Source organism: Micropterus salmoides, unplaced genomic scaffold (genome assembly GCF_014851395.1).
Source record: "Micropterus salmoides isolate LMB-PRFRI ecotype aquatic unplaced genomic scaffold, ASM1485139v1 Ms_hic_scaffold_3, whole genome shotgun sequence".
Taxonomy (NCBI): domain Eukaryota; kingdom Metazoa; phylum Chordata; class Actinopteri; order Centrarchiformes; family Centrarchidae; genus Micropterus; species Micropterus salmoides.
The window spans coordinates 18854611-18875737 of record NW_024042261.1 but is presented as its reverse complement, the minus strand read 5'-3'; the positions used below and the strand labels follow the sequence as shown (position 1 = coordinate 18875737).

At 38.7% G+C, this 21127-nt stretch overlaps 1 protein-coding gene across 4 annotated transcripts in view; it reads right to left on the bottom strand.

Annotated features, from left to right (window-relative positions):
• Positions 1-21127, bottom strand: part of LOC119883312 (cGMP-dependent 3',5'-cyclic phosphodiesterase) — a gene marked incomplete at its 3' end in the record, with an annotated part of 170810 nt that overhangs the window by 97771 nt on the left and 51912 nt on the right. For 2 of the 4 annotated variants that reach the window (XM_038693898.1, XM_038693900.1), the window contains 2 exon segments: positions 14810-14900; positions 15176-15343. In XM_038693898.1, coding sequence (XP_038549826.1) covers positions 14810-14900; positions 15176-15210 — 126 coding nt within the window. In that variant the 5' untranslated portion in view covers positions 15211-15343. 4 annotated transcript variants of the gene reach the window in all.

Sequence of the window (21127 nt, the reverse complement as noted above, 5' to 3'; positions counted from 1 at the left end):
TTGGATGTAATCATGTAACAACTACAAGATATTTTGATGCATGTAGGTGTTACAGAAATTATTGTGCCACTGTAGAATCTTTGATGACAAAATCAGGTTTTGTATGTTTATGTCCTTTATGTTTATGTCCTTTAAGTTGAAGCGATATGACATATGAGTATATACCATGTGAGGGTAGAAATGTATCCACTGGTAGCGATTTGGCAATACCGTTTCCATCACAGGAGCTATCTCTTATACTATAAATTCATGGTATGCTATGTAGCAAATCAGGGATGGATTCTCACATGATCATGCGTTCTGGTGAAAACAGCACAAACTGATGACTAACCACAGGTAACAACACTGAAAAAGATGACTCGTACCCAGCAGCAAGGACACAGTATTGAGCTTGCTGCATCACAAAGTCTGTGGAGCAGGATAATAGACCGCTGTTCACTTTCAAACACTCCATTGTTTTGTGTTTTAGTGTGCGGAGTGTGTACTCATCTTACATGAACTTTATACTCAATCTTCCACGGGCTTTGCAAATACTGTGATACTGACATAAAATTGATTTTGGGGGGCAAAATTCCACATATTGACATTTTATTCTACAAACGTCTTCAGTACATTTGTATTCAGTCTTCGGCTTCAATAAAAGAAATGACAGCTCTATAAGAGCTGATTCTCTTGCCAGGAAGATGGAATTTTAATTCATTTTGAAAAGAGTTGACATTATAACAGTAAAACCACTTTAGCATCAGATATTGATGGCAGGAGCTTTGTTACATTTAATTAACTTATGATATATGCTATCCATTATACGTATTTAATGAATAGCAGAGAGTTTACTATTGATGCCACCAAAAGCATGATAATGTGATGTGTGGTAAAAAAGATAGATGACTGTGTTCTGATCACAGTGCTCAGGATCTTAAACATGCATGTCAAAAACATATTCCACGTCTTTCCACTTGATCTGCTGGCTTTTGAGTCCCTCATAATAATGATAACTGCAAACCCATAACCCCACAAATTCACAATTGCTGATCAGTTTTACATCCTAATCTCTAAAAGAAATCATCATTTATTGTAGTCACTGTTCCACAACGGTCATGTTTAGATGCCTCTAAAAACTAAAACTAATTCCTTAAACGTGTACAATGTAAAACATCAGAATTTAGTGGAATCAGCTCATGTTTAATCATGAAGTTAATGTAGTTTTAAGTTAATAAGTTGATAAGTTAATTCAATTTTAAAACATATATATTTTGAGACCACTTTAGAGCTTAAAAGTTCATTTGACCAGAGGTCCTTCCAACAGTGAGTTGAGTGTAGTGTAGAGTTGACTCAACTCAGTAAGCACACTTCCCAGCATGCATTGTTTTCAGAGACCCTTTTGTTTTTGAAGATTGAAGAAAACATACATGATGGGTGGAATTTGCTGTGCCTTAATACATGTTAAGATAAGTCATGGCTGTTTCTTTTCATAATAATAAAAAACATGTTAACAATGAAAAAGGTAATATTGAATTCATCCCTGGTAGATATAATTTAACAAGGTCACTGGTTACAGCCTCACATGTTGTCTTTGTATGAACTCTGAAAACAGTGGCTCCAGCAGGAGCAGCTGTAAGTTCTTCACAGAGGAAATGTGAACTGAAAGAATATCTGACATCTTTAACTTGTTTATGGATGACTTGTCCAGGCAATAAAATAATTGTTACATGTTGAGTGATCTTGTAATTAATCATGTTTTGTATGCAAGTGATTTAGTATTATTTTCTCCCTACGCTGTTGGTGTACAGCAGTGGTCGAGCATATGCTCTCTATATGCTTGAGTGGAAATGCAGTAAGGTCAATTACCTTAGTTAATGGACAACTGAGGTTTATATGACATTTTTGAAAATAACAAATTCAGGGCAGTAGGTTTGAACAAAAACATATATTATAATATATATATTATATATATAATGATATTTAAACTGATATTAAGGTCTAGCTATTCAGAGCTTACTATGTTCTCCTGTCAAATAATGGGTTTTTGGTATGGAAATAACCTGCATTGAGTATGTTCCTTTGTTAGAAGCCTGTCTGTCCTCTTACTGGATTCAATTCTGTCATTTATTTTTCATTTGATAGCACAGCCCCCAGGAAGCATTTAGTTAAATTAAATTGTAAATGTAAAATGGCATGGCAAAAATCCTTCTTCTGTTTTCCTCTACAGGGTCAAACAGGATTAGCCAAGGCTGGAACACATTAGCTAGGTTTTATGCCATTCAGTCTCCCCCACAGCAACACCTGTAATTATTTTTTACATGTTGTCAACAGAATGGGTCTGTCAGTTTGGCTCCCATTGTATTCAAATTTCAATAAACACTAATTCAGAAACTACCTGTTATATTGATTAATTGAGTGTTAATACATTCAGCAATGTTTAAACATCAAGATTGAAGAGCTGGAGGCTCCACGCCGGGTAAAAAGTGGCCCACAAGTCGCCTAATGCAAGAGAAAGGGAACAAAGTGACGGGATGGACAGAGTGTCAACATGACTCTGACATTTTGGATGCGTTCAAGCAGCACTGAATAACACATTAGACACACACACTGTTGTGCACGCCTGTCGAGTGGCTCAGCAGCTACATACTTTGACGTGGATTGCAGTATATCTCCTGAAACATGATATGGCAAGATCCTTCAGAGAACAGATTGCAATTATGAGAAGTTCAGGAATATCTAGCTGGCAAGAAAGTGAGGCAGAAAAAGAAACATGAAAAGATAAAGAATAGACAGTGAGAGAGAGAGTGAGAGACTGAGAGGGAGAGAAGAAAAAGCTGTGACAGAGAGAATCAGATATGACAGTTTAATATGGAGATGCCACTAGTTAACATTTTTTGGTCGATGAGCTGCCAAGTTGCATCATAGACGAGCAGACAGCAGAGACATGAAAAACTTCAGTGTCAGTCAGGATCAAATGCATTCATGTCTAAATCAGGGCCAACTGTGGGTCGACAAACTACGACAAAATAACTCTGAAAAAGGATCTTTCAGAAGTAAATAAATCATCAATCACTCTTGGTGAGTTTCTACTCGTGGCCTCTATTTCTCATTGTTAATGCTGTTTGTCTGTGTTCGCTGCTATTATTTTTCAGACTGCTGCTCTTGACTTGTCAAATTATTTTTCAGTTGTTCTAACTGATACACTTGCAATTTGAACACAAATTATTTGGCTGTTTGCAGCTCCGTCAGCTGTCTCCTGGTGCTTTGAACACTCACATATCAAAGTGCTTATTGTCAGACCACTGTAGAGATGAACAAGGCTTCTAATTAACATTCAGTATAATATGGCCCACCCTGGTAGCAGTGTTTCTAATTTACATGCAGTACTTCAAAGTTTATTTTGTCTACTCCTTACAAATAAAATACGTCACCTTAATTAGATTCTAAACAAAACTGATCTACACGTTCTACAATGTTTTATTAAAGTAAATAAACTTCTATGAAGTTATCATTTTTTTCAAACAAATACTAGTACTAGAGTTTCTACAAGTTCTAGAAAGTCAACTTGAATCATTTTATAATGCTAGCAGGAATGCAATCTAAGATTGATTTTCAAAAAATGAACCCAAACAAAGGATTTGAGAAATCAAAACAACACAATAACACAACTGGAACATCAGTTTGGTGCTTTCATGAAGCAGATGCAATGAAAACAAAGGTACATCTCACATAATATAGCTAACGTAGTAAATTTAACTCACATGTAAGAAGCGTCTGTGTTTAACAGCCACCCTTGGTGCCATAATGAAACTTTTTCGGTTTTAATCATCAAAGTATGTTCAAACTGTGAACATCAACATTTGAACCTTAACATTTGAAAATTATTTGTGATGTGATTATTGACGGCCTGACTGGTTAATTTAGTCTGAGTCAGAGCAGCAAAGGGGGGCCAACCTCAGCCTGGTTTGTGAAGTGATATACTTTACTTATCAGAGAAACATAGTGCTTCAAATTTCACAAATCTGTCAACCATACTATTCTTTGTGTTATGACTGATACAGTGTTCATAACCTCTGCATCAACGCTGCAGGTGACAGCTACACCCTCAGGCAACGACTCCTTATCACTACACAATATTATGATGCTGGTGCTGCATGACCTCATCTTTAGAGACAACTTCTTGCAGCTCAAATGCCGATGGTGATGCTTCAACGCACTCTGTGGCTGGCTGACATTTGGCCCTATGACTGTGACCAACATCCCCACCCACTATTTCAAACAAATGATGATAGTTTTAAGTTCCCATCTCGTGTGGTGTTTCTTGAAAGTCAGTTGCAACAACAATAGTTGAGTTACCATATTGGCCAAATATAAGATGTTTTATTTTTCTGAAAAGGTGTATTATATTCAAGGACTAGACATTCACACATTATTTGATATTATTATTTGATTATTTGTAGCCTTAAAGAGGCTAGATGCAGTTTTTTTAAATGAAATTAAGACGTATTGGACTGAGTTGAAAAAACTTTGTCAGATAAATAGTATTAAATACAGTTGTAAAGGTTTAAAAGACCTCAGAGAACATGAATGTTTTAAGAACTGACTTAAAGGACTATAAGATGCTAGCCAGTCTCAGGTGTTTTGGGAGTTTATTCCAGGCATGAGGAGCATTAAAACAGAAAGCTGCATGGAAAGCTCCACATTTTGTTCTTGTGAAGGGAAATGCAAGCAGCCCAGTATCTGAAGACCTGAGGGGTCTCGCAGGTTCATGCCTTTGAAGGAGGTCATTGATGCAAATTGGTCCTAGCCCATTGAGTGCCTAATAAACAAGCAACAAAACCTTAAACTTGATTCTTTCATTCACTGGAAGCCAGTGAAGTGATCTCAGAACTGGAGGATGTGATCAAATTTTCTAGTCCTGATTAAAACTGTAGCTGCGGCGTTCTGAATGTGCCAAAGTTGTTTAATCGATTTTGTTACGAGACCTGTGAAAACACTGTTACAACAATCTAGTCTACTAAAGATGAATGCGTGTATGATTTTCTCAAGGTCCTCCTTGGACATGAGATTCTGGATTTTTGAGATATTTTTTAGGTGATAGTAAGCTGATTTTGTAATGGTTTGGATGTGGCTGATGTATTGCATGGACTAAATGCAGTCAGTGTAACGTTATCGTGCAAGGAGCATTGATTACAACCTCAAGGTGATGCAAATATTACTGTAGCCTTGCAGTGGGAGTTTATCTGAATTTCCAGCATGTTGTGTGAAACTGTCTCCATGTGTGTCGGATGCTGTTTAAGCATCCATATGAGGACACAACTGGTTGCAATTTAAAAACCACACTGCTAGTGGCCGCTGAAAACTACATATAGCCCCTTTAATGTTGCTAGGCAATAGAGTTTCTTCAAGTCCATTTATAGTGAGTCAGTCCTAAAAATGTTTAGTTAGTCCACTTTTGTCACAGAGGAATAAAAAGTAGTTGAATGTGTCTCCCAATATCTTTACTGCAAAAATCCAATAATTTGTCAAGCGGCCAAGAGCTATCACTGTCACTGAATGTTATGTTGAGGAGCTCAAACTGACGAACTACCAGAGAAAATAACTGACCACTTCAAGAGCCTGACACGAGACAGAGCATGTGACTGATAAACAGGCTAAGCAAATGTGGGATTTACATTCAAACTTTCATGTTTCACTTTTATAAGATGTTAGTATCTCTGGGAAACATTTCTGGGACTAATCTCAAAGTGGGGATTCTCATTGCGCTGCAACTTAAGTGACTTATTCGTACAGGCTCATTACAAGAACATAATTTTTCGTTTTTCATTGTATTTTTAGAATTAACCTGGATACACTGCAGTTATACAATATTTCTCAAAAACCTATCTTTTTTATTCTATTATTAATAAGGTTTTCCTTTCATGTATGTTATAGACAGATAAACACACATTCATATACATATAAATAATCATGAATCGCTTTGCATTAAGCTTTTATGGCTGATTGTGTTAGTTTACAGGGCAGAATATGTTCAAATGCGTGCATTTTTTTGATATATCTGGACATCAGACTTTGGACATTTCGACGTGCCAAATACAGCTCAATTTTTCATTGACTGTCCATAGGGATATGGAAGCTCATATTTCCCTTTCAGTTAACTGTCAGTTTCTCCACAGGGATATCTAAAAGCCACTCACATGTCTCAATGTATCCCTCTTGACATAGCTGAGCTTTTAGAGTAAAAGGTACATGAACCTGAGGGATGCTGACCTCTGTGCCTATGGAAACTTTTAAGTGTAAGTCTGACTGCATGAATGTGTATGGGTGTGTGTGTGAAAATGGAATGAGATCAATCTCCATCATCGGATAAATAAAGAAGTCAGTCAACCGATATCTAAAAAGGGAGTATAAAGTGATAAAAGACACACGAGATGCAAGAGATGCACATGCTTGCCACACACATGCGTGCTTTCACACACCTGCACACAAACAAATACCCTCACACAGACGCACACACTTCTGCTGGAGTGACTGTTTTTTTCCGTCAATGAGATAACTGGAGCATGTCAGAGATGCATGAAGGTCAGTACTGCTGTGTGGCACCGTCCAAGTGTACAATGTGTAGGTGAACCTACCAACACACACACAAGCACACATGTTGCCTAAATAGGCGGACACAAAGTAAGTGTGATACACTCTGAGAGAAAGGGACACGCCCCCTCTCTTAGTTCAATCCCACAGGGAAATCACATACTGACACCATTTCCCTTGCTGTTCTTTCACCCACTTCCTGGGCTGTTTTCTTTCTTCTCTGCCTTTTATTCTCCCCTCTATTCAAGACTCCATTCAGTAATGCACTATTACCACAATGGAAGGACTGCAAATTAAATGTGACAGAAAGAGAATAGCAATAAAACACACAAACAAGCCCCCCAAAACACAGTTTGATATTAGGAGGGGAATAATTGGGAGTACATCTATCTATCTATCTATCTATCTATCTACGTATCTATCTGTCTACGTATCTATCTATCTATCTATCTATCTACGTATCTATCTGTCTACGTATCTATCCATCCTCCCCTTATGTTGCTGTTCTCATGGTTCACAAACTGTCTATTACTCATGCTGCCGCTCTCTCTCCTGCCTCTGCACTCACGCCCTTATCTAACTTGGCCTCACTTGCGGTGAGCTACTGCAGTGATGCCAGATGAAGAGAAAACCAGCTACTCTTTTTGTAAAAGGAGTGTGGGCAGGCCACCCACCTTAAGTTTTAGATAGATTTTATACATTGGCTTAGAAAATAGGATCCAACTTGATTTTTAAGTGGAGTAAAAAAAGCCTTTTTTTCTGTAGCATAGGCAGTGGAACTGAACGGAGAGACACGGAGAAGGATATATATATATACATACATACATACATACATACATACATATACATATATATATATATACATACTATGGCCCAATCACGTGAAATACATTTACTTTTACCTTTTATTTGAGTGTCTGTATACATTTTTTATGAAATACATAGACTTTACAATTTTTTAAATAAAAAATGTCCATGGTGTACACACTATTTTATGCTACAAAATCCCATAATGTCTTGTATCATGTAGTTAGGCGACATTCTCAGTTAGTGAGTCAAAATTCAGTGATTCAAAATTGGCTACTCCCTGTGTAGTAATACATTTTCTGATCTGTACCCATCGCAAGAGCACAGCTTTAACTGTAAACACGATGACCTGCGTCCTTTGCAGTAGCTAACAGAACTTGTGTGAGGACCGAAAATGAGGGTAAAAGTTGGTTTTAACTGAAAGAGATGAGCCTGATGGAGTGTTACGATAAGCAAACAAGCGACTGACTAAAACTGACCGTCTCTGCACACAAGGTTTTCATATGGTTTCACAGGATTCACAGCTGTTCTCTGCCAGTGTAGAAAAAAACTACAGAGGCATGTTTGATGCTCAGAGAAGAGATTTTGCGTATCGCTTTAAGAAATAGTTGCAGAAGAAGAACTTTCACTGTAGTCTTTCTGCCTACATGAGGTGAATGATGACTCATTAGTTGTTTCTTCTTCTGTTTTGCTCAAAGCGATGAATGTGCCTCCCAGCCTGACAAAGCCACCTCTCAATTTCACTTTTCTCACTGGGGTCAGGCAAGGCAATGGATGAATTAGCTTGAGACAGACGTCATTTACTGTGGGTTGTAAAATAAGACAATAGATCTGTTCAGTTGAGTTCAGTTAAATGTGCTTTATTGGCATGAATGTTTCATTTAAACAACATTGCCAAAGCAGTTTGCAACAAATTCAAAAAAATTGACATTTAAATATGACATAACAAGATTAATCCAATCAAGACCATTAAATTTAGCAGTTATTAATTACAAAAAACCCAGTACAAATACAGATGCAACGGAAACTATAAATAAAAGCGAACAAAATTTCCCCTGCCATACAGTGAATGTTAAGTGCAACAGTCACTGGGTGTCCCTCAGGTTGTGACACAGGGACACATACTTGGCGGCAAGGTTTGTCGTATGTCCTTCTCCTAGGATTATTCTTAATTTATTGTTATCTTCACGTTCTTTGAAATACTGTATTAATAGATTTCTCAAAATATTGCTCTCTTATGCTTCTAAATTTATCACACACTTTAGGACTTGATCTGAGGTGCATCAGGAAGTTAAGTGCTCTTTCTTGACTGGAGGTCAAGGTGCCCGGAGTTGGGCCCTTTTCACCTCCGGGCATAGTGGCTAATTGTGCCCAACACACCTTTGTAGGAGTGTTTCTCTGAAATGTGTAGGATGTTTCTGTAGAATTCTGCATGCAGGGTCTCAATGGGAGCTACCATGCAAGGTGCTGACCTGACCATTGGGAGCAATTTGGGATTGAGCGTCTTGCTCATGGATACTTACACATGTGGACTGATGGAGCTGGTGACTGAACCTGCAATTTTTGAACGACCCGCTCTAACTCCTGAGCATATAACAACAAAAACAAGATGCATTGCATTAAAGTAGTAAAATGCAGCCACTCTAAAACAAACAAAATCCAATAAGCTGGTTAACAAAAACAAACCACTTCAACACTGTGTGCTTCCTCTCAGTGTGTATCTGCAGTGCCTGAAAGTTCTTGTGCCCTCTTGCCTTGTCTTTAATCATATTAACTGAGACCAACAGAGAGCAAATATCTCATGATTATTAGCTAGCTGTCTGAATGAATGGAGAGCGCTCAAATGCCTTCTCATATTCTTTGGAGTTTAGCAAGTCAGCAGGGGGTTTGCACACCAGCAAATATACAGCTATACTGTATATTTACCTGCAGGTAGGTGTGTGTAGAGTAATGGATTGTGTAGGTATGTGCACGCAAACACATACACATACACACAGGGGAGAAAGAGAAAGAGCTTGCTCAAAACCCTGCAGGGATCCACTTGAGATAAAATTCAGCAGCACTGAATAATACAGTCCATTTATCAAAGAGAACTCACCAACCCTGACACACACACGTATATATATATACAGCACTCTCAGAGTGAATTGAAGGTGCCCTTGTGTCAGTGGTCATTTATCAGAATATGTGTTGTAGCAGGAAAAGGCCAGTGGTCTCAGTGGTGGTTATTGTGTGAATTTCTTCTCATCGCTTTGAACCCCACAGCACATAATGCTACACTGGTGTCCTCCTGTAATGTAAAACACCCTCTCCCTTGTGTTTGGATTTGCATCATTTAGCCACAGTGAGCGCTGCAACAGGAGAAATGCCACCACAGAAGGTGAAAGGTACTATCTTCTAAAATATATAGTAACGTATAAAAGCAACTGTATTATCGGAGATGAAACAAGTTGGCTTGCACAGTTACTCCTTACAAAAAAATTATTTTCAGAAACTTCTCAGATGGTTTCATTTAAATAACTGTTAAAACAAACTCCACCTCGACCATTTGAAACAGTGAAATGCTACTTGCATAATGATGCATATAAATATTATTATATCACACACAGGAGAAGGAGCGCTTTTACTTTTAATGCTAAATTTTGCTGGTGTAGTTTTATTTAAGTAGGATTTTAAATGCAATTCCTTTACATATTGGAGTGTATTTACTTTGTGGTATTGGTACCACAATGAAGGGATTCATCCACCACTGCTCATGACTAACGCGAGACCTCATGGTGAGTCCCTTATATAGGACATTAAAATGACAAAATACTGTAATACTCCCCAACCAGGGCTAATTTGATCTTGTTTTACAGCGGGATATATTAAGTTCAAAATTAAGCTAAACTTGCAACAAGCTCCTAAACTGCTGTACGAACCTGCTTTCTTGGCTTACGAAACACCAAGAAAGTCCAGCTAAACAGATCCAGAAACCTACATAATGTTCACAGCTGGATGCTCATCTCATCTCTTTCTTCGTGGAATCAGACCTAGTCTTTTTTTTTGCTGTATAGAGAAGGGTTTGTTTTCTGTATCGTAGATAAGACAGGTGGGTGGTATTTTAATGGCTGCTCTGAGCTCACCATGATTAAATGGTGGAAAAAATATGCAACCCCTGAAGTTAAAAGAGGAGTGTATACAATATGTGCATTTACCTACTGAATCCACCCATATGAATTAATGAGCAAACACATTTTCTTGGTATGGTAAACCATGGCATATACAGTACATTAATACTGACATATAAACCCTTACGAATAAGATAATTGTCTGGACATAATACTGTACTTTTCCAGATCAAATACAGAAAACACCGTCTTCAAGCGAGCACTGCACGTTATCCACAGCTGCAACTACTACTGATGCATGCCATGCCTTATATGTTATTCCATTGGCATTTATAATCGAAGAACAATAGAAGAACATTTTTGAGAGTTGTGGAACGTTATGGATCCCTCTCACAGTTGTTTAATTCGAGCCACCAGCAATCAATGAAAAAAAAACAAGAGGGGGAGCGCACACTTGCCTGAATGAGTGACAGTGTTAGGGAATATTGGAGCTCTACACGATCACAACCCTGTGAATCAAATTGGTTAAGCAAGAAGAACTGAATTTTAATTTTTTATATACACACGTGGTTTGCTATTCACTCCATAAGAGATTCATTATTTCCCTTAATTTAAAAAAAATGTTTTATTCACGACTAAGCTGCAAATGTAAACCATTAATATTTTTTTGTAATCATGTATGACTGACAATTAATTTAAAAACATGCATGAGGTGTAACACACTGTGCTGTTCTGTCACCTATAAGCACAAGGCACAGGCTTGTGTCCACTTGAGTCTTCATAGAGAACTACTTCTGCAGGTTTTGAGAGTCATGCAATAAAATGGTTATCTGGTGGTGTGAGTTCCAATTTTACTTGTGGTGGTTCCTCCATCACTTCACATCCAGTACAGTATTATGGTACCTACATAGGTCACTCCTGCGCTTCCATTGGAGATAATTTGTTTCAATCTTCGAGTGTTGAGTGCTCACAGATAATGGGCTCCAGTGCTATGTGTTCACATTAAGGATACAAGCAGAGTAGGCATGAAGAAACACACACTAAAGGTATAATATAGGGCTGAAAGTCAGATCTTCAGGAGAAAATAGTTGCATTTCCTCATGCCTCACTGAAAATTGTAAATGTGGGATATTGGTCGGATTTACATTCATTCTTAATTTCTAAATTATTATTCAGAATGTGAGTTGTCTGGCTGAGCTCAAAAATTATTTAAAATAAATGGATTATACATTTCGACTAGTATCGTTAGAAGAACCCTCTGTCAGTATCTACATCACCAGCTCAGCTGCATGTCCTGTTGTTTTGTTCTTGAGCAAGACTATGAAGTGAACTATGAACAGAATCTATATCAGACCACATAGAGTAAAAGGATAAAAGGCAAACACGCACAGTTTTGTACAATCGTAAGAAAAAGAGTTAGATAAATACTATGAGAGGAAGAAATAAAATCAATTGCCTTAAGTGTTATGACCAAAAGTGAAACAGTGATCTCGCATCATAATACTAAATCTTTGTGGTCAGATCAGAATAACAATTCCCCCGCAATGACAGGCATGCACCTGAAGACAGGCAGACATGCGTAGTAAGTGTGACTGACGCAATAGCCTCAATGAACCACTTGTTTTTATTCCCCACATTTTCCTCCAGCAGTGAGGTCAGAGCACAGTTTCTGTCCCCAAACTGAAAATTACAACACTATAGATTACATACTTTATTAGGCTAAACCTCCTCCATCCAACAGAAACACTTTCCTGTAATTAAGGTCAATCTATCTGGGGCGCTACCATATGCAGTTCCTGGACACACACCCTCACACCCACACACATGCAGGCAGAAATAATTATGTGCCGTGCAATTGTGTTTGTCATGTTCAAATGGCATTTTTTCCATCTCAAAATTCAGCCCAAAATTCTCCATTCTTTTTAGCACACCCTCTTTGCAAAATGATGAGGATAAGAGATGTAGATAATTGACAAGGAGCTGAAGAATAGGTGTGGAGATCAGGACAGGCGAATAAACACACCTGTCCCCAAGTGTTGCTTCTGATTTAAATTGTTTTCTTAAAGGTGCATGAAGCTGCTGAGCCTCACTCAAACTGCACAGAGAGTATATCACAGAGAGTATATCAGTATATGTGAACATCGACAGAAATAGAAAACACATTTGCATTGATACACAAACCCTCAGATCAGCAGAGCGTGTTAAATATATGCAAAGGATCCACACAAACACTTATTTTGTTGAATTTTAGTGGAGCTAGGCATGCAGACACAGAAGCATGTAACCACCCCCAATTCCCTGACGAATTAATCCTCACATCTGTTCTGCTGGAGACTGAGAAGAGATTAACCTGCTGCTTTTTGCTGCCTCATTGGCTCACACGCACAAACAAATGAACACATACGCATGCGTACAGCACTTTTAGTCCTATACTGGTCAAACATACAAAAACATGGGTTCGCACAATTGCACAGGTCAAAAACAGAACACATACAGAGATACAAATCAGATGCTTGAATCCACAGACATCTTTGTCATAATCCGTTAAATCAGAGGATAAGTCATGATGTGACCAAAACGTTTTTGTGGAAGCTGTGAGACAAAACTGTTAAACTTGTTTAAAATGTATTTAAAAAATAAGTTATTCCTCTAAACACACCCTCGAGACCTAAATAAATAGATTTTCTTCAGGCAGCTCCTGCAGGTGGCGCTGCACACTCTGCATGTTCACCAGCTGCCAAATCACAGACGGAAATTACAGTACTGGTGACGCTTCAGCAACAAACCCTTTACACACACACAAAGCGAGGAATGTAGTGGGACAAGACTTTCAGCAACGCAATCTGATTGCAGAAATTAGTATGTGGAGGGATGATTCAGAAGTGCATAAGCACTGTAATGACAGTTACACACACAAACATGTAGACACACAGTCTAAGGCTGAATTAAAAAAAAAAAAGCGTCATCACAATTAAACACACAAAAGACTGTAATTATAGGAGAGCACGTTTGAAATTTTAAGTGATGGAGTTATGTTGATAAATTTATTTTATAATAAAAACACAAGCCCATGCACTCACAGTAACATACAGAGTACATACAGTAATATATATGTATGTATATGTACATAACTGATCTTTGCCCTGCTGCTCTGTGACATAGATGAATGAGTATTTCTTCATAGAGAATATTGTTTATCTTCATTTCAGTTCTTTCATGTAGTATTGGCAAAATTTGTGCATGTGGGAATGTGTGTCATCAATGTGCGCGCACATGTGCCTGCGTCACTGTAAGTGTGTATCTGTCTAGGTAATTGGATCTGAGCAGAACATGTCGACACTGGCAGCCAATCAAACATTTTTTCTATTTCGCTGCCAACAACATTAAATCCCTCTGCAATATAAAACACAAATGCAGACACACTCTTGTACTCACACACACACACACACACACACAAACTAACTAACGTGTGAGGAACCAAGAAAGCAGTAATGTAAAATATGAGTTATCTGCCTGTATGTTACAAATCATGCAAACACAAAAAGGAGCGAGATGGGCCAAAACAAAACAAAAAGCTCACGGAAATGAGGCTTACTGCTGTGAGGAATGCAAGAACAAATTGAACCAACTCATCTGAAAAATGTAGTCGCCTAAAACACACACACATACACATACACACACAACTTGCATGTAACGCACAAATAGAGATGACACGAGCACTCATCCGTCATTCAAACAAAAATGTCACTGGCTTTAATTTCCTACCTTTCATGTTTATTGCAGTTTCATGTTTTATCTTTCCGTCTTTTATCTGAGCCCTCACACAAACACAGTGGCAAACACACACTCACACACACACACACACACACAGAAGCCCCAAGCAAATAATAAGTATGTCACAGACTCAATCAACTGAGAAAGACAGAAAGCTGCAGCAACAGGAGCTGAAACTTACCTCCTCAAGACAAAAGTTCATCGTAGAGAAGATAATTTATTGTGTGTGTGTGTGTGTGTGTGTGTGTGTGTGTGTGTGTGTGTGTGTGTATGTGTGTGTTAAAGAAAGACGGAGATCAAGGCACCAACAGATCTCTAAAAGAACATAAGGGATTTTGAGACTGATTTCATTAAGGGAAAACCAGGGGAGTATTAAGGTTAAAGTATCACAGTTTACCTGTAGTTTTACAGACTGGACAAAAGACACTGGCAAAAAATAAATAAATAAATAAATAATTGAAAGGAAGAGAGGAGAGGGCGTGAAGCATCGAGCATCCTGTTTTCCAGACAGTATGGACAAGAGAGAAGAGAAGAGTAAATCTTACCTGGAGTTGTTCGGACAACGTGGTGGACTGTCTGGTAGTCAGGGCTGGAGCTGAACTGTCCTCAGGACGCAGAAACACTTGCTGACCGCGTCTGCAGGCATCAAAGATAACAGTCAGGACCTGTGAGTGTGTGTTTATGTGTTTGAGTTGTCACCTGTGTACACATGGAGTCAGCTGTTACAGTCTGAATGATAAGCTGCTGGAGAAATAGCATTTTAACACACATACAAACACACACACACAGTCAACAACTTATCTTTTCCCTGAACTGAGGAGTGCAGGAATTCAAAGGTGTGTGTGTGTTTGAGGGTAAATAAAGAAAAAGGTGTGTGTGTATGAGATTGTGAGTGTGCGTTAAGTCCTTACAGGTCCTTCCCTTTCTTCCTCTCGAGCGCAGTCATGTCATCTCCACCTGTCGTATGCAGAGAGAGCGCTGGAGTCACATACACATTCACACACACAGCGACGCACCGATGCACACACTGTCGCCGGCAGACTGAGATACACACTGGCGCGCTAACACTGCGAGCCGCAACGCATAGAGCCGAGAGTGAACACAGTCCCTCCTCCTCTCTCCTCCCACCCCTCTCTCTCTCTCTCTCTCTCTCTCTCTCTCTCTCTCTCTGCTCCTCCTCTGGGTCTTACTGCCTCCCTCAACCCTTCACATGTTTCAGTTTCCTGCTGTCAGTATGTACATCGGCAAGATGCACACAACAGAAACACTATACTAGAGGTAGAGTACAGGGCAGACTCACTTTGGCCACATGGGAAGAGGTGGAATCACAAATATTTCGAATAATATTTATAACAAGGCTCATCTCTTTTGGATTTTTTATGATGTTCACAAACAATATGCCTTTTAAAAAGCTGTTTAAACAGATTTTGGACACAATCCTAACCACAAAAAAGGACACCACTGGCTAACCTTTAATATTACCGTTGTTTATGTTTTCATGACAAGTGACTTGTGGAAATGCAAATTATGACCATGTTGCTGCTATCCTGGTGCAAAACAGCTAAGAGAAGGTCGGACATTACCCAATCCACTACATCTTTGACGATCCCCAGCCAGTAGTACTTGCTCTGGATCCGGTGGACAGTCTTCTTTTGGCCCAGGTGATGACCGATGTCATTAAAGTTTATAATGTGAGACTTTGACATTGAGGTTCGCATCCTATGGTGTCTGGACCCTATCAGCAGCTTGGGTTTCTTCTTGGGTTGTTCACAATCTTATCCTAACACTAATCAAGGACTTTTCGCATTGAATCTTTTTTGTCAAAGGCAATAATATATAGTTGTTTTGTTCAGTTTTAAGAATACACTGCTCAAAAAATAAGGGTACACTTCATCGTCACAGTATAACATCAAGTCAGTTAAACTTCAGGGATATCAATCTGTCTAGTTAGAAAGCATAAGCGATTGTGAATCAATGTCACTTCATCAGAACATCAGAGCACTACAAAATGAGCTTGAGGGCACATTATCCTGTAGTGGGATCTGTGCTTCCAGCCCAGCACCACGCAGTTCGACTGGCACCCACCAGAGAACACTAGAATTGGCAGGTCCACCACTGCCGCCCTTTTCTCTTCACAGGGGAGAGCAGGCTCACTCTGAGGACATAGATGTGACAACAACTGGAGACGCCGTGGTGGACGTTATGCTGCCTGCAACATCATCCAGCAGACCGATTTGGTGGTGGGTCAGTGATGGTCTGGGGAGGCAAATCCTTGAAGGGTCGCAGAGACCTCCAAGTGCTAGCCAGCGGTACCCTGACTGCTGTTAGGTACTTCAGGTAATATAAAGTGAAAAGAAAAAAAGGACAGAAAAAGTAAATCAGGCCCCAGAGTTCTTCAAAGTAAAAGAAAATATGCACAAAAAAGATTCAGCAGCAGTGTTTGCCCTACAAATGTTATTTTTATAATCTGATTTTCAGTCAGATTTCCTGGGAAAAAAATCCAGTTAAAATATAAAACTGAATTACCCCTAATTTACCCCTACAACCAGCCTAACAGAAACACGGTCACTTGAGTATTTACAATGCATGAAAGATTTAAAAGATTCATCTCCGTTGCCACTCCTCTATACATTTAATCAGCCAACAGATTCATCATATCAGCCCCAATCTGTGAGGAAGGAAGCGAGGAAGCGAGTGTGTCGCCGCCAGCTCTGAGGTGACATTGGTAGGGATGGGACATTTAGCATGAAGCTGCACAACCGATTGAACAGGACTCTCTAATGTAGTCCATCAATCTGAAACAAACCTTAGAGTAATTTACTGAAAACAAGCTTAGCGGCAGCTATGCACACTCACAAGCATGTCAGGTCATATCACATGGAAAATGTGTTTCTCCTTCTTCTTCAGATTTTGACTGTTGCATTATGGCTCCAGATAAGAACACTGTTGTGCATGATGGCTGAGAAAGGTAGCTCCTCTAATTCAAATGAAGTAAGCCGTTTTGGTTCAAATGCTGAAAATTGGCCTGGGAGAAGAGACAATTCATGTTAATTGTTTTGGAAAACAATCAAAAAGAAGTAGGCTACTGTTATGATGTGTGTACTGGAGGCTGAAATTACCTGAAATAAATTATGAATCTTTGAAAATTCGAGAACTAAGAAGAAGAAGAAGTATTTATCACCCGAACAAAATCTTTTTTCATCAGTGTCATTATTAAGCAGACATATTAAAACATACTTTTTCTACACTGTATTATAGTGCCTCATTTATGTTCTATTTATGCTTACTCCTATGCTTAATTAAAGATGTAACATGCTTACATTAAATGAGATATTGAAGCTCACATTGTTTTTGTGTGCGTTATGTGTTGCACATTCTTCTATTTACATTAACCTGTAATTGAGGAAGACATATGTGGAAGAAGAAATTCTGTTTTGAATTGACCTGAGTTTGACCCTTGGCTCATAAAGCCATTTTGTGGTGAGTGTACTGTGCTATAAACTGCTTAATATCCCAGTAAACCCTGGAGCTGCTTTGTAAACATAGTGAAATGTTATTCCAGTACAGCACAACCTCAGACTGTATTTACTATTGTTGGCTAACAGCAGCAAGATACACGTGAGACACAATCAGCACTGCACGCTGTTCTTAAGATCAGTTCTGTACTGGGTCTGCTGGATAGAGCTCATATGAACACACACACACACACACACACACACACACACACGTAGGAGGCTCTTACATGTGCTGTGCAGGAAAAACACACAAGCAGCCAAGAAAGTATAAACATAGACCTGAAAATGGGTTAGTTCAAAGCAAATTCTCCACAAAGACTGTCTGTCCTCATCTGCTGTGGACTCTGTGATCTAGATTACCTTTTTAAAAACACACACACACCACTTCAGCTGAATAGAGTATTGATCCCAAGTTTGTGATTAAAACAAGGACTGTTGATGTTGCTCAAATGCAATCAACACACAAACCCACCGTGTGATCACTTACTCATTCAGTTGCTCTTTCACACACACACACGCGAACATAGAGTGAGTGCGGCTGCATGGATAACTACAGTGCAGGAGAACATAATTAGCAAGCCAGGGACCAATAATGTGAAGAGGATACAGCCAGTAACCTTGGTCTGTTGTGTGTGTGTGAGTGTGTGTGTGTGTGTGTGTGTGTGTGTGTGTGTGTGTGTGTGTGTGTGTGTGTGTGTGTGTTATGAACAAAGTGTATGGCCACATGAATGTGTTGCTGGCTGCAACGTGGTTTTTATTTGTGCATATGATGTCCATAAAAAATTGAAAAATTGCATGTATAGAAATCTGAGTGTGTGTGTGTGCGTTCGTGTTTGTCCTGACTCCCATGAAGCAGGGGAGTGATTGAATGCTCTAAATGGTGAAGGTGCACTCAGGGGAATAGAGCTAATCTACATAATGGTGGAGCTAACTTAACGGCATCCAGATACACTGACACATTTACACACACACGCGTGTGCATGCACACACATACACATCTTGGTGTCACACAACCAGTTTTCCTCCTGCTAAACTGACTCAGATGGTGAAAACGGACAGAGATAATGAAAACATATGAGCTAAAAAGGTTGCAAGGAAATAAATAATACAGGCATCTGTATTATACTTGATCCTTATTTAACTGTATTGTTAAAAATTTACATTTGTTCATTGTACTAGTGATCACACTCACTGATTAATGGTTGATTTTTAAAGGACAACGTCTCAGCCTCTCCTCGGATAACACTTAATTACTTTTTTTTCTCTGCTAAAATCAAAAGCATCGGCTACTTTTTCAAAAGCAGTGTGAGGGACCAAGCAGTTAAGCAAGAGGAGTCACAAGGGAAGTTCAAAAGCAATGGTTTTTATTTTCCAAAAAAATCATTACAACAAAATAAAGATAAAGTTTTAGGCCCATAAAAGAGGTTAAATAAACAGACGGTAACTAAAGTGCTGAACATAAGAGACTCAAAAATACAACTGACCTACTACAAAAGAAACAAAGGGGACTTATATATTGGCTGATCAGACCAATTTTCCCTATAAAACTGCTCCTGCTCCAAGCACCACCCCTTTAAACCAGCAGACTTCCTGGATCCTTCCAGGGTGTGGAATCTAACACTGTTAAGCTAAGTAAATTATTCAAACAGAAAAACCATCCAAAAGCAACTAATGGTGTGTGCTCCAAAAAGATACTTTTGTATGTTCAATTAAATAAAGTATAATGTATGTGAGATGAACCAAGTGTCCTGTGAGTTATTTGTAACTAAATAAATGTTTGCAACAAATGTATGTGTATGAAAAAAGTATATAAACTAAGCCTAAGGAAAAAACAGCATAAACTAAGGACAAAATATAAGCATGAGGTTACTACTCTTAAAATGGTTGTGTGGCCATGGCTGTGGCCATCACAAGCAGCATTCTCTAAAATCAGTCCTCTATGACAAGAAATTTTTTTTGAGATCCTTTCATATTACTTTCACTTTCACTGCAACTCATCCCAGCTTAAAAGGGATGCAAACACATTGACATCCTCCTCTGTGGAACAACAGTGGTTCCCATCTTAAGGTAGCCGCATCAGAAATGTGCTCAGCTTGATGAGCAATGTGCATTTGGGGAAAAGCATCTGCTGTGTGAGCCAGAAAAGACAGAGGCAGTAAATGGTCATGCTTGCAGCGGGAGGACAGGGTGCAGATTGTTAGACTGGATCGGGGATGAGTATAAGGTGCTCTGCGGGCAGTTTGGTGAAAACACACCAAAACACTCCAGATAAAACTGTACACTAATCTGAACAGCTTAGCAAAGAAGCATTATTTGATAGATGTTAATGGTAAAATGTAAAGAGTCTTGAAGTAATGTACATTTTGTTATTGATATTTTATACAGTTGCACATTATGTGAGAGCTGACACAAACAGGAAGAAAATGTATCATCAACTATTTAGGCAACCGATTAACCATTTTAATCATATATCAAGAAAAAATGTAAGTCACTTGTTCCAGCTACTCCAATGTAAGAATTTATGCTGTTTCTTAGTTTTATAATAAAGTCAATACATTTGGGCTTTGATCTGGTTGGTCAGATAAAGCAAAACATTTAAAGACGTCGCTTTGGGCTCTGGAAAAGTTATTACAAACGATTTGTGCATTTTCTGTGACAACACTAAACAATGATTACATTATATTTTGATTCCACCATTTATTTATCCTTTATCTTGCTTAATACTGGTGGTCTTATGTTGTCTCATACAGTGTCAGGAAGTATTATATGGTCTTTGTGTTATACTCATGTTTCACATATTATGCACATTATATCTGTGGCACTCATTATTTAGTATTGAATTATTTTATGTTGTTTTCACAATGTTATCTATCTATTTATCTTGTGCTAACCCCAGTGTTCACATTTTGAAGAGAAAAGTATCTATAATAACATACAACCTATAAGTATGCCCTGTGAGTCTATAGATAAAAGTGAGTGGACTTGAGAAAAACCAAGGTTACTGGTGTGATTCCTGCTGGAAATCGATGCACTCACAGAACTGTAAAGTGCCTTGGATAAAAGTGTTCACCACATGGAGCATGACTAATGGCTTTGAGAAAGGTGTGTGTCTGAGTGTGTGCTTGAATATTACTTAACCTTATTGTATTGTAACAAATTTAAACTTAAACAACATGAGCAGTAAAACAACAGCAGGAAAGCGACAATGACACACCCTACTTTGGAAAGTCACGCAGACATACGCAATCTCACACACTTAACAACGAGCTGCACTGTTTGTAATGATAACCTATTTCAACAGTGCAATGCATTTGGTAAGGCGCAGCACTTCAAAACAATGTGTCTGAA